Here is a 13,618-nt window from a genome sequence, read left to right as displayed (position 1 = left end):
TATCTTGTAGACCAGGCCCATTGCAAGTTGCTGTACTCTGTCGTCTACTCTAAGCCATCCTAGGTTGGCAAAGTGGGCAGGGGTGAGGTGGGTTCTGGGGTTCAGGTCAAGTAGTAGTCTGACCAGTTTGTTTTGTGATGTTTGTAATTTTGTTTTAAGCGCCTTTGAGGTGCTTTGGTACCATGAGGTGCACGCATAGTCATAGTACCCTTGAATGAGTGCTCCTGCCAGAGTCTTCAGGGTATTCTTGTTTACCAGAGAGGAGATCCGGTACAAGAATCTAGTTCGTTGGTTGACTTTTTTTATTACATTGGATGCCATTTTGTCACAGGAAAGATTTGCCTCTAGGATGGAACCCAGGTAGGTAATTTCGTCTTTCCTTGTGACAATATTGTCACCCACTGTAACTGAGAAACCGTCGGTCTTGCTGAGTTTGTTATTTGAACCGAAGAGAATGGACTCTGTTTTGCCCATGTGTAATGATAGTTTGTTATCAGCGAGCCATATGCAGATTTTGCCTAGTTCCGTGCTGAGGGTTTTTTCAACCTGCAATTTGTTCTTGTCAGAGACCAGCAGGGCTGAGTCGTCCGCAAACAGGAACAAGTTGCAGTCACAGGCTGACGACATGTCATTTGCATAAATTAGGAAGAGTAGCGGTCCTAGTATGCTTCCTTGTGGAACACCACAGCTCACTGTGAGGGGGGGGGATAGAGTACCGTTTACCTCTACCATCTGTTCTCTCCCCTCCAGGTAGGATTGCATCCAGCTCACTGATAGGCTATCAAAACCAATTGCTTTTAGCTTGTCCATTAGAATGGAGTGATTGACAGTGTCGAAGGCCTTTTGTAGGTCCAGCATGACCATGCCGCAGTATTTGCCAGCATGTTGTGACCTGTGTATTCACCACGTGGAGAAATAAAAAATTATTGAATTGGAGTTTTGGAGTTGTATTTGGAGTGTATTTGGTGACTGCAGGACCCTGTAGGCAACGTCATGCTATTGCCCCCTTCCCGCTCCAGGGAAGATGTTAATACTGTATGTGATATCCTACTATTTTGAATATCTACTGGGTGGGGGGGGGGGGGGGGCAATAGCATGACGTTCCCTACAGGGCCCTACAGTCAAATACACTCAAACGTTCCTGTAAGTTTTCCTTTAACAACAAAAAGCAACATTATATTGGATATTCACCTGCTGTGCGTAATCAAAGCTGTAGTGCATCGTGATATCTTGGCTTGCAGGTGCGGAAGGGCCTAGAGACAGATCCATGGTTGCACATGTTTGTTTTGTGGCGGCAGTCATCTCCTGCAACAGCTCGCGTTCTCTGTCAACAAGGGCCAGATGTTTTAACTGCACCTGGATGAAAGCATGAATGAATGAAAACGTTATTTAACAGATTGCAGAATGGGTACAACACAGTACGGCTCAATACACACACACACACACACACACACACACACGGCTAATGAGGTGGCAGTGCTCAGTTATCCTCAGGTTATCCTAATGTCATGTGTGTTGAAGCAACACACTGTAGTGTAGTAGTGAAAGTAGACTGTACACACCTGGAGTTTCTCCACCTGCAACTTATCTGGCCTTCCCGCGGCTTGCTGTAATTGGTGATTGTTGGAGTAGCATTGAGAACACAGATCTGTCCTGGGTTTTGTGATCATTATCTGCGGAAGGAGTGCTTTCCACAACCGAAGGAAGGATCTCTGACCAACAACACGAAATCCTGAAAAGACAAGTGTTTTTGTTAGATTGGTAGAATAAGAGAGAGCAAGGGGTGGTTTTACACAAGTTTGTTTGTGTGTGTGTGCAAGTGTCATAACATACCTTCTATACTGCTGTAACAGCGCCACAGGGAAGCTTTGGTCAGATTGGTTGGCAGTAACTTTGCAGTGAAATCCTTGTGACCAGCGTGACGACCGGGCAACACAATTGCATGTAGGACAGCATAGTTGATCAGAAATTTCACAACCCGTTTGATGTCAAAAAGAGACAAAAAACGCTTGTGATTTCTCGGCTGTTTCTTCCCCTCACGGGGTGTGAGGCCATCTGTCTTGTAGTGTTTGAAAAGGCTTTTGAGAAGCGCATCGCTGATCCTAAACAAAAATGTTAACAATAGGGAAGAGAATGAATGAATGAAATACACACATTGTACACACTGTCTATCTGTATGTCATGTATGTCATATATTATGTTATGATGAATTGAAAATGGGGGACCCTGATGTAAACAAGATGAAAGTCTTTCTCTGGTCTGCATCCCCTTAACAATTGTATGTATTGAGCTGTACTGTACTGTACCCATTCTGCAATCTGTTAATAAACTTTTCAATCAATCAATCAATCACTCTTGTTTACATTCAGGTGTAGTTTTTAAGAAATCAAATCCTAGCGATGTGCATTACAAAATGGCCGCACTACCCATAATATCCAAAATGGCCGCCCTCGCAGGCAGCATAGGATTCGACGACTATCTCTACACTTTAAACCTATTTAAACCTATTGCTAAACATACATATACGTCCAATACAATACATCTACGTCCAATACAATATACAAGCATAAAGACACTTACCCATAAATGAAACAGAACGTTGGACGACAGACAACAACGTCGTGAAATCTATACGTTGTTCTTGAAGCCACACGTACAGCGTTGACTCTCTTTGTACTTTGCGTCATCTCTGAAACATTTTGGCATGTTCCAATAATGGACGCGGTATCCAATCTGTTTTGGTAGATTAGCTCAACCGACAGTTTTTTTGAACAAGACAGGGCAGATCGTTCGGAATTTTCCTTTCGGCGTGTCTGGCACTTGCAGTCGAAAGCGTGTATCTTTCGGAGTTCCTCTTCTATTTCACCCTCCACCGTTAAACCAGACATCTTTTCAACTGATCGCATGGTCGATTCAGCTGAAAAGCCCAATGCTACAGTTTCAACGCAAATGTCTCCGTCTTCTTCTGTTTCACCATCGTCGTCGGTAGGTTCGATTAGATCTGGGACAAGTTCGCCTGCACCTTCGGTCTCATCATCGTCGGATGATAGAGCTGGTGGCCGCTCACCTTCGTCACTGTCACCGAAGTAATCAGTTATGTGGTCACTCATTAACGCAGATGAGTCGATAATCATTCCATCTCTCCCTCTATTAAGAGCAGCTGATAATCTCTGTGCGGCCATGTTATCTGAGCAGCAAAAAAGTGTTTTGACTGGGCTACAGCCAGGTTCTGTGTATAAACACACTAGTGTAGTGTGGGGGCGTACCTCACATTAACAGCAGCCTTTCACATGCAAAAATGGGACAGGCCATGGAACAGCCCCCACGGCTTCGTGAGAGAGGCTCAGAGTCTGTCTCAAGGAGCCATTTTTAAACACAATTTAAACACAATTAGAGTTATTATATATGTTCGCTGTTATACTAAATATGTTCTTCAACCCTCGAACTGTAAGTATATATATAAAAAAATAAAAACGGAAATGAAAAAAAATAAAAGTAAAAAATACTTTCCCCTCTTGTGAGGAACCTGGGGCGCCGAGTTGTAGGCGCGCACGCTGGGCGGGGTCACATATTAACAGGTTACCTGTTCAACTGGCCGTATTAAGGGTAAAGTAGGAGGGGTATTTTCCCCCCGGTTCCCTGGGGACTTCCTCACCCTCCTCTCAGACATGTTGTTACAATATATTGTGTCATTGTGTGGTGGGATACGATGTAACCCTTAGCTTGATTGCTGGGGTTGTGCTAAAACTGCTTGAGGAACTGTATTTTCCTAAAAGAAAAGATTGTTTGGTCACTTTTCGTGTGTGCTTAGCAAGGCCTGTGGCCGATACTAATCGAGAATTATGTATTCTCTCATTATGAAAAACGGCGTTCCTCTGTAGAGTGTTTTTGCCATTTTTTGTAGGTGATAATGGGTTGTGTGTGTCGTGTGACCTACAACTGGGTTGGGTTGGCCACAGAAGCACATGTGTAAGTCTGGTACCGGGGCTCTTGAGAGGGCCCTCTCTATTCTGTGTTTTTTCCTTAGTAAAAATCAGATAGCAGGTTAGCACATGCGCTGTGTGAAGCTGTTAGACGCTTCATGGAGCTGACTATGACTGCGTCATACTCTTTTTTGTCATTACATCGTATCATGGGTGTGGGGTCGTAAAGGGGTGAACTGGTAATCCTTTTCTCCCCTTCTTTGATGGGCAGGGGTTAAAACCTCCTGTCCTTCAAGGTTCCTGTCACGTTGCTGTTCGGCACGTGACAGGGTAAGGGGTTTCCTGGTCCCACGCCCTGGAATATTGGGCGTGTGCACCGCAGAAATTCCCCTGCCATAGAGTACGTCACTGTGCGTGTCTCTGTTGGTAGGACTTCCGTGAGCTGTTCGGGTCCATATGATGGATCTGTTTCGGGGGGTGGTCAGGGCTCCTCCTCACGAAGCTCCTATTCGGGCCTTCTGTGAGTTAGGACTCTCCTTCCATGTGAGGGAGCCTCCTCAGAGTGCAGAGCCTCCTCCTCAGATTGTCAAGGTGAGTGGAACCTCAAAAAGGTGTCCTACTCTATTGTGTGTGTATTCGATTCAATTCGATTGAGTGTGTATGGGTTCAGTGCCTCCTCCCCGGAGAGCCCTAAAACCAAAATGTACATGGCTCAAGGTTGCAATATGTTCTTTTCAATCTGTACAGCTTGCATGGGAAGTCTCTCTGGGGATTTCCGTCTCCTCCCTATGAGAGGGTGGTGGGATGTAAAAATGTAAAAAAAAAATTACCCCCGGCTGTGTAGACTGGGATTCATGCTGTTGGTGCTTCCTTCTTTTTTATTAAAAAGAGTTGGAGTTAGGAGACATCACACCCCTCTTGTCGTTCCCCTGAGCGCCTTGGGGATTCAATGACACGTCTAAATAGCCTGTTCATTGATGTGGTTGTGTCCCGACGCACGCATAGTGCTAGCTCAGGGTGTTCTGTTGAAGATCAGGTGACTGACTGGCGCGCCTTGGTTGCTTGGGGTTAAAACAGCGTTTTTATAAAGCAACTGGGATGGGGTTTTTTTCCTCTTCCGACGACCTATGTTGGTTGTCGACGGATTCTCGTTCATATCAGGGGGATGATGACGGAATGGATCTGAACATACGTAGAAGGGTCTCACGCCCTGGGGGTGGGCCACCGGGCGCGGTTCGCACCGAACGGCTGGGTGGCGCCTTCTTTTCATGTTTAAGGTCAACACGCATATCTGCCCCTTCTCCTGGAGTTGGCATGCCGGCGTGGTTAGGGCACGGGACTGGTTCTGGTCACGCTGGTCCGGATCAGTTGAACCCGTTGTCCACCGGGGATGCAGATCTGCTGTTCTGGTACCCTGAGGGACTTGGGCTTTTTCCAGGGGGAGAAATGCCAGGTCGGTCCGGGTGTCACAGGGTTAGGCACTATGGAGACCCTTGTTGGGTACGTTGTACTCTGCACTGTCGTAATGGCTTACGGCCGTGCCAACCTGTACACGCCCGATCTCGTCAGATCTCGCCGCTACGCAGGTTGGTCTTGGTTGGTACTTGGTTGGGAGACCTCCTGGGAATACCAAGTACGGGGTGCTTGGGGCTTGTTCTCCATTCTTTTCGCTCTTCTCTTACGCATGGCGATGAGGGGCCTGTTGGGGTGGTCTTTGACCTCCTCGGGGGACCCTGTGCTCGCCGTATCGCCGGGCCCGGTCCGAAGTAATGTTTCGTCGATCCGTAGGCCTGGGATAACCCTGTTGGAAACTAAAACACTTGTACTGCGGTAGTGCCCGCAGGTACGTTTTGGAGTTTTTTCTTGAGGGGTTATGGGACCAACCACCGCATAGGGTAACGACTGGGTGGTTGGTTCTTTGGTGTGTTGGTGCAGTGTCAACTCCCGGGTTGCCCGGTTGAGTGTGCCCCTGCACGTTCATGACGTCTGCCAATCGTGTCAGCCTTCGCTGCCTCATTGAGGGAGGCTTTGTCATGGTGGTCAACAACGCCAGCATACGCCCCTTCCGCCGGGGCGGCTGTTTCAGCTGACCCCTCTGGCGCCTGTCTCGTCCGCAGTACTCCAGGCTCGGGTTACAGCCTGTTGCCTGGTTTCCCCGGTGCGCTGCCTGCTTCCGTGGTAAGCCTTTGGTTCTTACGGCCATGCTGACTGCCTGTCCTGCAGGGTCAGTGTGCCAGGTGGTGTGCTATTGGGGGGACAGGGCCCGCTCTTGTGAGGGGCCTTTGTCCGAATACGCTGGCGATGTGGGGGGCGGGGTCACTAGGTGACCACCTGGTGGGGTCTTGATGCTGGCATCATGGACTTCTCCGGGCCCCCGTTTTCCAGGGGGTCCAGTCCCTTTGGTGGGTCTGGGTCTTCCTTCGCGCTCCGCTGCTACGGTCTTGCTACGGGGTTGGGTTTGCTCTTGACCCCGTGATTTCTGGGGGCAGTAACGAGGTCGTTCCTTCCCTTCGTTCCCGGGTGGCATGCGGGTTGTGCGTGTGGGTAGTCGTGGGGTCAGGCCACGGTCTGCTCACCCTGTGCGTTGAGTTGCTTGAGTGCCTCTTCGCACGGTCGGGTCCGTCGCTCTCCCGTGATCCCCCAATAGGGGGGGTGCCCTCCATTAGGGGGGGTCGGGGGGGCTCGGTCCTCCCTGATCTGATGGTTGTGGGGGGCCTCAGCGGGGTATATTTGTCGGCCGATGGCTCTCGCTCGGCCTCCCTTGTGCGTGAGTGACGCCGAGCGAGAGCCGTTACGATACAGAACGTTGGGTTATAACTATAACCAAGTTCTGTTAGTAATGGTGACGCTCGGCGTCCAACGCCGCTGCAGCCCTTGATCTCACCTTGTGGTGAAAGCTTGGGAAGGAGGCGAGTGGGTGACCACACACCTGCTTATGAGGGTAAGCTGATAGGGGTGTGGTCAGACGAATATTGGGATATAAAGGTACATTGTGGAATTTTATTCAGTGCGCGTGCACAAGCGAGGTACAGTGCGTGAGTGACGCCGAGTGTCACCATTACTAACAGAACTTGGTTATAGTTATAACCCAACGTTTATACTTCAGAAGTATGATATTTAAACATGGTCCCCAAAATGAATGGAAGCGAATGAGGAGCCTGACACCTGGGAGGAATGGGGGTGTTGCAGCGTTGGGGATGTATAAAAAATATAATTTAATATATAATATAATATAATAATTTGTGCTTCACCAAAAAATTTGTTCAGCAGCCTCCACTGAGCTGTACTGGTGGTAATTTACCAGTATTTAGCTGTACTGGTGGTAATTGATCAGTATTTAGCTGTACTGGTGGTAATTGCAGTCAAGAAAGCTGACTTCATTACTGCCTACGCCCATAGTCAAAATCTGCAGCTCCTGGCTCTAACTGAGACCTGGATAACCCCCAATAACTCATCAACACCTGCAGCATTATCTACAAACTATAACTTCACTCACACACCTCGACCTTCCAGGCGGGGTGGAGGCACTGGCCTCATGACATCTCCTTCATGGACTACAAACTTAACACCCCTCCCAGCACTGTCACTCTCCTCTTTTGAATATCATGCAGTATCTGTCTCTAATCCTTTCAATCTCACCATTGTTACACTCTACCGCCCTCCAGGTCCGCTCGATCACTTCACAGATGAGCTGGACATGCTTCTAAGCTCCTTACCGGAAGATGGTACCCCTCTCCTTCTATTGGGCGACTTCAACCTGCCTGACTCATCTCAGTCAGTCATAATAGTCTCCCTCCTACAATCATTTGACCTGACTCCCACTGCCATGCCTCCCACCCTTCTTGGATCTCATATTTTCCCGTAACTCCAGCATCATTAACACCACAGTAACTCCCCTACATGTATCTGACCATTCCTTCATATCCTTCTCACTAACTCTCATGCTTAACCGAAAGGTCTTCACCCCAACTCAAACCGTCTCACTCAGACGCAACCTGCCCTCCCTATCCCCCTCCACCCTCTCCTCTGACATACTATCCACTCTACCTTTGAGTGACACCTTCTCTGCTCTCTCCACAGAGATGGCAACCTCCACCCTCCTCTCAGCCCTTGCAACCTCCTTCGACAAGCTCTGTCCCCTCGTTGAGAAACCTGCCCGCCGTTCCCCACCCAGTCCATGGCTGACAGATCCAGTGAGAGAACAAAGACAGGTCCTGAGAGCAGCTGAAAGGAAGTATAGAAAGTCACGCCTCACTGCTGACATCGACACATATCACAACCTCTTGTTAACATTCTCCAAAACCATTACTAATGCCAAAGCTTCTTTCTTTCACCATAGGATCGAGGCCTCTGCCAAGAATCTTCGCAAACTGCATGCTACCATGTCCTCCCTCCTCACTCCCCCCCCACCCCCCCCTCCCTCATCTTTCTCTGCCGAAGACTTTGCGATCTTCTTTGAGGAAAAAGTGGAGAACATCCGCAGCTCCTTCTCCCAACCCTCACCCATTCCAAATGCTGAATCGAGAACCTCATCCTTCACTCTGTCATCTTTCTCTCCCATTACAGAAGCCGAGACCCTGACACTGGTAACGTCGAACGGTCCGACTACATGCCAGCTGGACCGGCTACCTTCCCCACTCCTCCAGACCATAGCACCAGACATCCTCCCATTCCTAACTGCAACCATCAACTCCTCACTCAACTCGGGGGTGGTCCCCACCTCCCTAAAACAAGCCAGAGTCACGCCCCTCATAAAAAAACCATCCCTGAACCCTACCGTCATAGGCAACTACCGTCCTGTCTCTCTTCTCTCCTTCCTTTCTAAAACACTTGAACGTGCTGTATCCAACCAACTTACTGCTTATCTCTTACAGAATGACCTCCTAGACCCTAATCAGTCAGGCTTCAGGACTGGTCACTCCACAGAGACAGCCCTCATTGCGGTCACAGAGGCACTTCACTTAGCAAAAGCGAAAGGCCTCTCCTCTGTCCTGATTCTCCTAGATCTATCTGCAGCCTTCGACACAGTCAACCACCAGATCCTCCTCGCGGCCCTCGCAGGAATGGGAGTGGCTGGCTCTGCGCTGACATGGTTGTCATCATACCTCAATGACCGCTCCTACCAAGTGTCATGGAGAGGGACCCTGTCGGCCACCCGCCCCCCTGCGGACGGGTGTCCCCCAGGGCTCGGTTTTAGGACCCCTTCTCTTCTCCCTCTACACTAAATCACTGGGTAACATTATCACGTCTCATGGCTTCTCCTACCACTGTTATGCCGACGATACTCAACTCTTCCTCTCCTTCCCTCCCTCAGATATCCACGTCTCTGAGCGGATCTCGGCCTGTCTGTCCGACATCTCCGCCTGGATGACGACCAACCACCTCAAACTGAACCTAAGCAAAACAGAATTGCTCCACCTGCCGGCCAAATCCTCCCCCCTGACCGACCTTTCCATCACAGTCGAGAATGCAGCTGTGACCGCGTCCCCGACCGCCAAGAACCTTGGTGTTGTCCTCGACGACCAGTTGAACTTCTCTGCTCACATCGCAGCGACAACCAGAACCTGCCGATTCCTCCTGAGCAACGTCAGAAGGATACGCCCCTTCCTGACAAAAGAAGCCACCCAACTCCTCGTCCAATCAACAGTCATCTCCCGCCTCGACTACTGCAACGCACTGCTCGCTGGCCTCCCGGCCACTGCCACTAAGCCTCTTCAACTCATTCAGAACGCAGCGGCCCGCCTGATCTCAAACCTACCGAAGTCGGCCCATGTCACCCCACTTCTTAGGGACCTGCACTGGCTCCCCATTGCTGCACGAATCCGCTTCAAGGCCCTCGACCTAGCATACCGTGCGGCAAAGGGAACTGCTCCCGCCTACCTCCGGTCAATGGTCTCTAACTACACACCCTCAAGACCCCTACGCTCTGCATCTTCTGGCCGCCTCAGACCTACTCCTATCCAAGCTCCGGGAGGGTCATCAAAGAGAAGTCGCCTATTCTCAGTCCTTGCCCCACAATGGTGGAATGAACTACCCACCCCAGTTAGGACAGCCGAAACACGTCCAATCTTTCGCCGTCGACTAAAGACGCACTTCTTCAACCATTATCTGAATTAAAAAAAAAAAAAAAAAAAATATCTAACCCTAACTAACCATACTGTCATGCACTTGTCCTAATAAACTAACCTACACTGTAGCACTCAACACTTTGATGAACATTGTTACTCAGCTGATAGAGTTGTGCCCTTCCTGATGACTTGTCGTACAGAACTTGTAAGTCGCTTTGGATAAAAGCGTCAGCTAAATGACTAAATGTAAATGTAAATGTAAATTGATCAGTATTTAGCTGTACTGGTGGTAATTAATCAGTATTTAGCTGTACTGGTGGTAATTAATCAGTATTTAGCTGTACTGGTGGTAATTAATCAGTATTTAGCTGTACTGGTGGTAATTTAACAGTATTTAGCTGTACTGGTGGTAATTAATCAGTATTTAGCTGTAGGCCTACTGGTGGTAATTAATCAGTATTTAGCTGTACTGGTGGTAATTTACCAGTATTTCGCTGTACTGGTGCTAATTTACCAGTATTTAGCTGTACTGGTGGTAATTAATCAGTATTTAGCTGTACTGGTGGTAATTTACCAGTATTTAGCTGTACTGGTGGTAATTAATCAGTATTTAGCTGTACTGGTGGTAATTAATCAGTATTTAGCTGTACTGGTGGTAATTTATCAGTATTTAGCTGTACTGGTGGTAATTAATCAGTATTTAGCTGTACTGGTGGTAATTAATCAGTATTTAGCTGTACTGGTGGTAATTTACCAGTATTTAGCTTTACTGGTGGTAATTTATCAGTATTTAGCTGGTAGTATTTTACCAGTATTTAGCTGGTAGTATTTTACCAGTAGTCATTTCAAAGCTTGTATGACTTCTAGCATGTGGTGGTTAGTATTTCAATTCCCCTTAAAATAACACTTTAAACACTTTGTTTTCATTTGTATATAAACTCACCCTGTGTTGCCTTGAATTCATGATTTATTTTCCCTCTCATGCCTCTATGTTGAACGGAGAATCTAAACACGGTCTCCATACTTGAACCAAAGTTAATGGGTCCAAATTTAACAACACCAAAACTATATCAAAACATCAGTTTACAAACTCACACATAATGTGCAGATGATCCAAGTCTCATGTACGCAGTTGTATGTACTTCACAAACGTGAATTTTTTGCTAAAAACCTGTTTAGCAAATTTAGCTAATGAAAACATTTCCGGCCAAATGCTGCCTTCAAATGGAACTTGTGAGTTTGTGGTCTGGACATGGGAAGTCTTGCTTGGCGTTCAAAGTGGTTGAAGTTGTGAGGACACTGGGCACCTGGGAAAAGGGCAGACACTGGGTAACTGGGCAGAGAACGTCCTCTTCTAAAGCTGTGAATACCACAACAGTGGCTCGTTCATATGCACTCTTCTCGTGAACAATGAAAACATGACCCCATTTGAAGGCAGCATTTTATTTTATATGAAATATTTTTGTTAAAATGCATGTGTTTGGGCGGTACCAAGCATATGACTGGATACATGACACTTGGATTATCTGCACAGTGTGGTTTGAGAGTTTCTAAACGGAAACATTTATTTATTCTCAAAAGGACAATAGGTCACCCTCATTTTCAATGACGTCTAGACTTAGTTATTAATAACTCCATCTATATAGCACCCTTCACACTTGGACCGCAGCCCAAAGTGCCCCACAGCAAGTAGCACAAAATGAACATAAAATCAGTATAGTCAACAGAATAAAAAGTTAGGATGTTTTAATATAGTTTTGCTGGTGTGAAATTTGGACCCCAATCATTTAAATTCATCAAGTATAGAGACTGTTTTGAATTCAAGACAATTGTTACGCCCTCCTGTGGTCACTCAGTGGAAGGGCGCACCATAAGGCAACAGACATGGTGGGTGAGGGTGCAGCGACACAAAACCAAGAAACAGATTATAAAATAATAATGTTTATTTACATAAAAAGACACAGGGATCGAGGAGGACCATCAGTGGCACCAAATGAAATACAAAAATAAATGATAACCCACAGGTGCTGAGCACCCATAAATACAGTGGGTGGTGCTCACTCTAACCTAGGGTTGTTGTAACAACAGGTAGGAGGGGTGGGGTGGGGGGGTATCTTCCTATCCTCACTTGTCCCTGTGTGCAAAAACACATGTGAATACACAGAAATATAACCACAGTAGGCTGGGTGAAATGAAGGACAAACAAATATACAAATGTTAGCTTTAAACAAGACTTGGTAAATGGATAACAAAAAGACAAGCTTCACCTAAATAGCACGGCACAAAATACCAGAGCTCTGCCACCAGCTCTACACACAACATACCCAAAAGGAAGAGACCGAGCTGAACACAACGGAGACTATATAAAGGGTGTGGGGATGCTTGATTGTTGATTGGGAACAGGTGGTGGTGATGAGGACTGAAACCATGGGTGCATCTGAGGAAAGGACAAGTAGAAACAGAAGAGGGAGACAAAAACAACACAAAACAGAACCAAACAAGATATGCCTACACACAGCATACATTAACCCCATACGTAACAACAGTACTAGGTGAGTAATTATTGATATACAAATTATAAACTTGGGGGTGAAGTGTTCCTTTAATTAATACTCAGAGGTCAAACTGTGGAACCAGAACCCCTAAATGTTGAAATCCTTCTCTCATAAGATGGTTCTGTGGAGTCTTTGAATACAATTCTTACAAAACTCTTTCCTTCCTCTCAGACGTCAGCACTGCTCCTGTGTGACTGTCAGGATGTTGGGGAGGACCTCTCGTCCAATCAGAGAGAAGCTGCTAAAGACCTCTCATCCAATCAGAGAGAAGCTGTTAAAGACCTCTCATCCAATCAGAGAGAAGCTGTTAAAGACCTCTCAGCCAATCAGAGGCTCGGTGTTAAAAAGCCTCCAGCGTGTTGCCAAGGAGACCCAGTTTCCGGCCTTTCGCCACAGGTCAGCCTCAGACACCAAGGCCCTCACCGGACGTCTAGGTGAGCCCACTGACCTTCCACTGACCTCCACTTTGTGTGCGTGTGTGCGCGCGTGCGCGTGTGTGTGCGTGCGTGTGTGCGTGCGCGCGCGTACGTGCGTGTGTGTGTGCGCGCATGCGTGCGTGCGTGTGTGTGGTTCATAGGGAAGAAAGCCTCCACTAGGGGGCACCATGCCAGTATAAGTGAGCTGACGGAGCAGGAGGACGTTTGGAGAAACCAGGTAGTAACAGAAACAGACCTCAACAGTAATATGACCTGTTGTGTATGTATATATAATAATAACGGGGCATATATCAATGTAACTGATGTTTGTTCCCGGCTGGATATCGAATATATAAATGAGTACTACTGAGTACTGATTAAATGTATGTACATAGTTTATTATTATTAATATACAGTGATACAGGTATAAAGACACTATGGTAGTAAGTCATACTGGCCAGCAGCGTAACTAGTAAGAGTAGGTAAGAGATATGTACACATATAGATATAGTATTAATATGTACAGTGATACAGGTATAAAGACACTATGGTAGTAAGTCATACTGGCCAGCAGTGTAACTAGTAAGAGTAGGTAAGAGATATGTACAGATATAGATATAGTATTAATATGTACAGTGATACAGGTATAAAGACAC

The 13,618-nt window shown here is 47.1% G+C and overlaps 1 protein-coding gene across 1 annotated transcript in view; it reads left to right on the top strand.

Annotated features, from left to right (window-relative positions):
• Window positions 1–13,201, top strand: part of LOC311232906 (uncharacterized protein) — a gene marked incomplete at its 5' end in the record, with an annotated part of 91,379 nt that extends 78,178 nt beyond the window's left edge. Inside the window, 2 exons of the mRNA XM_084319741.1 lie at window positions 12,718–12,980; window positions 13,124–13,201. Coding sequence (XP_084175867.1) covers window positions 12,718–12,980; window positions 13,124–13,142 — 282 coding nt within the window. The 3' untranslated portion in view covers window positions 13,143–13,201. The remainder of the gene's footprint in view (window positions 1–12,717; window positions 12,981–13,123) is intronic.
• Window positions 13,202–13,618: the final 417 nt, after the last annotated feature.

Source organism: Notolepis coatsorum, assembly GCF_963971535.1.
Source record: "Notolepis coatsorum genome assembly, chromosome: 8".
Lineage (NCBI taxonomy): Eukaryota > Metazoa > Chordata > Actinopteri > Aulopiformes > Paralepididae > Notolepis > Notolepis coatsorum.
The sequence above is the reverse complement of the archived record's forward strand: the minus strand, read 5'-3'. Positions and strand labels throughout refer to the sequence as shown.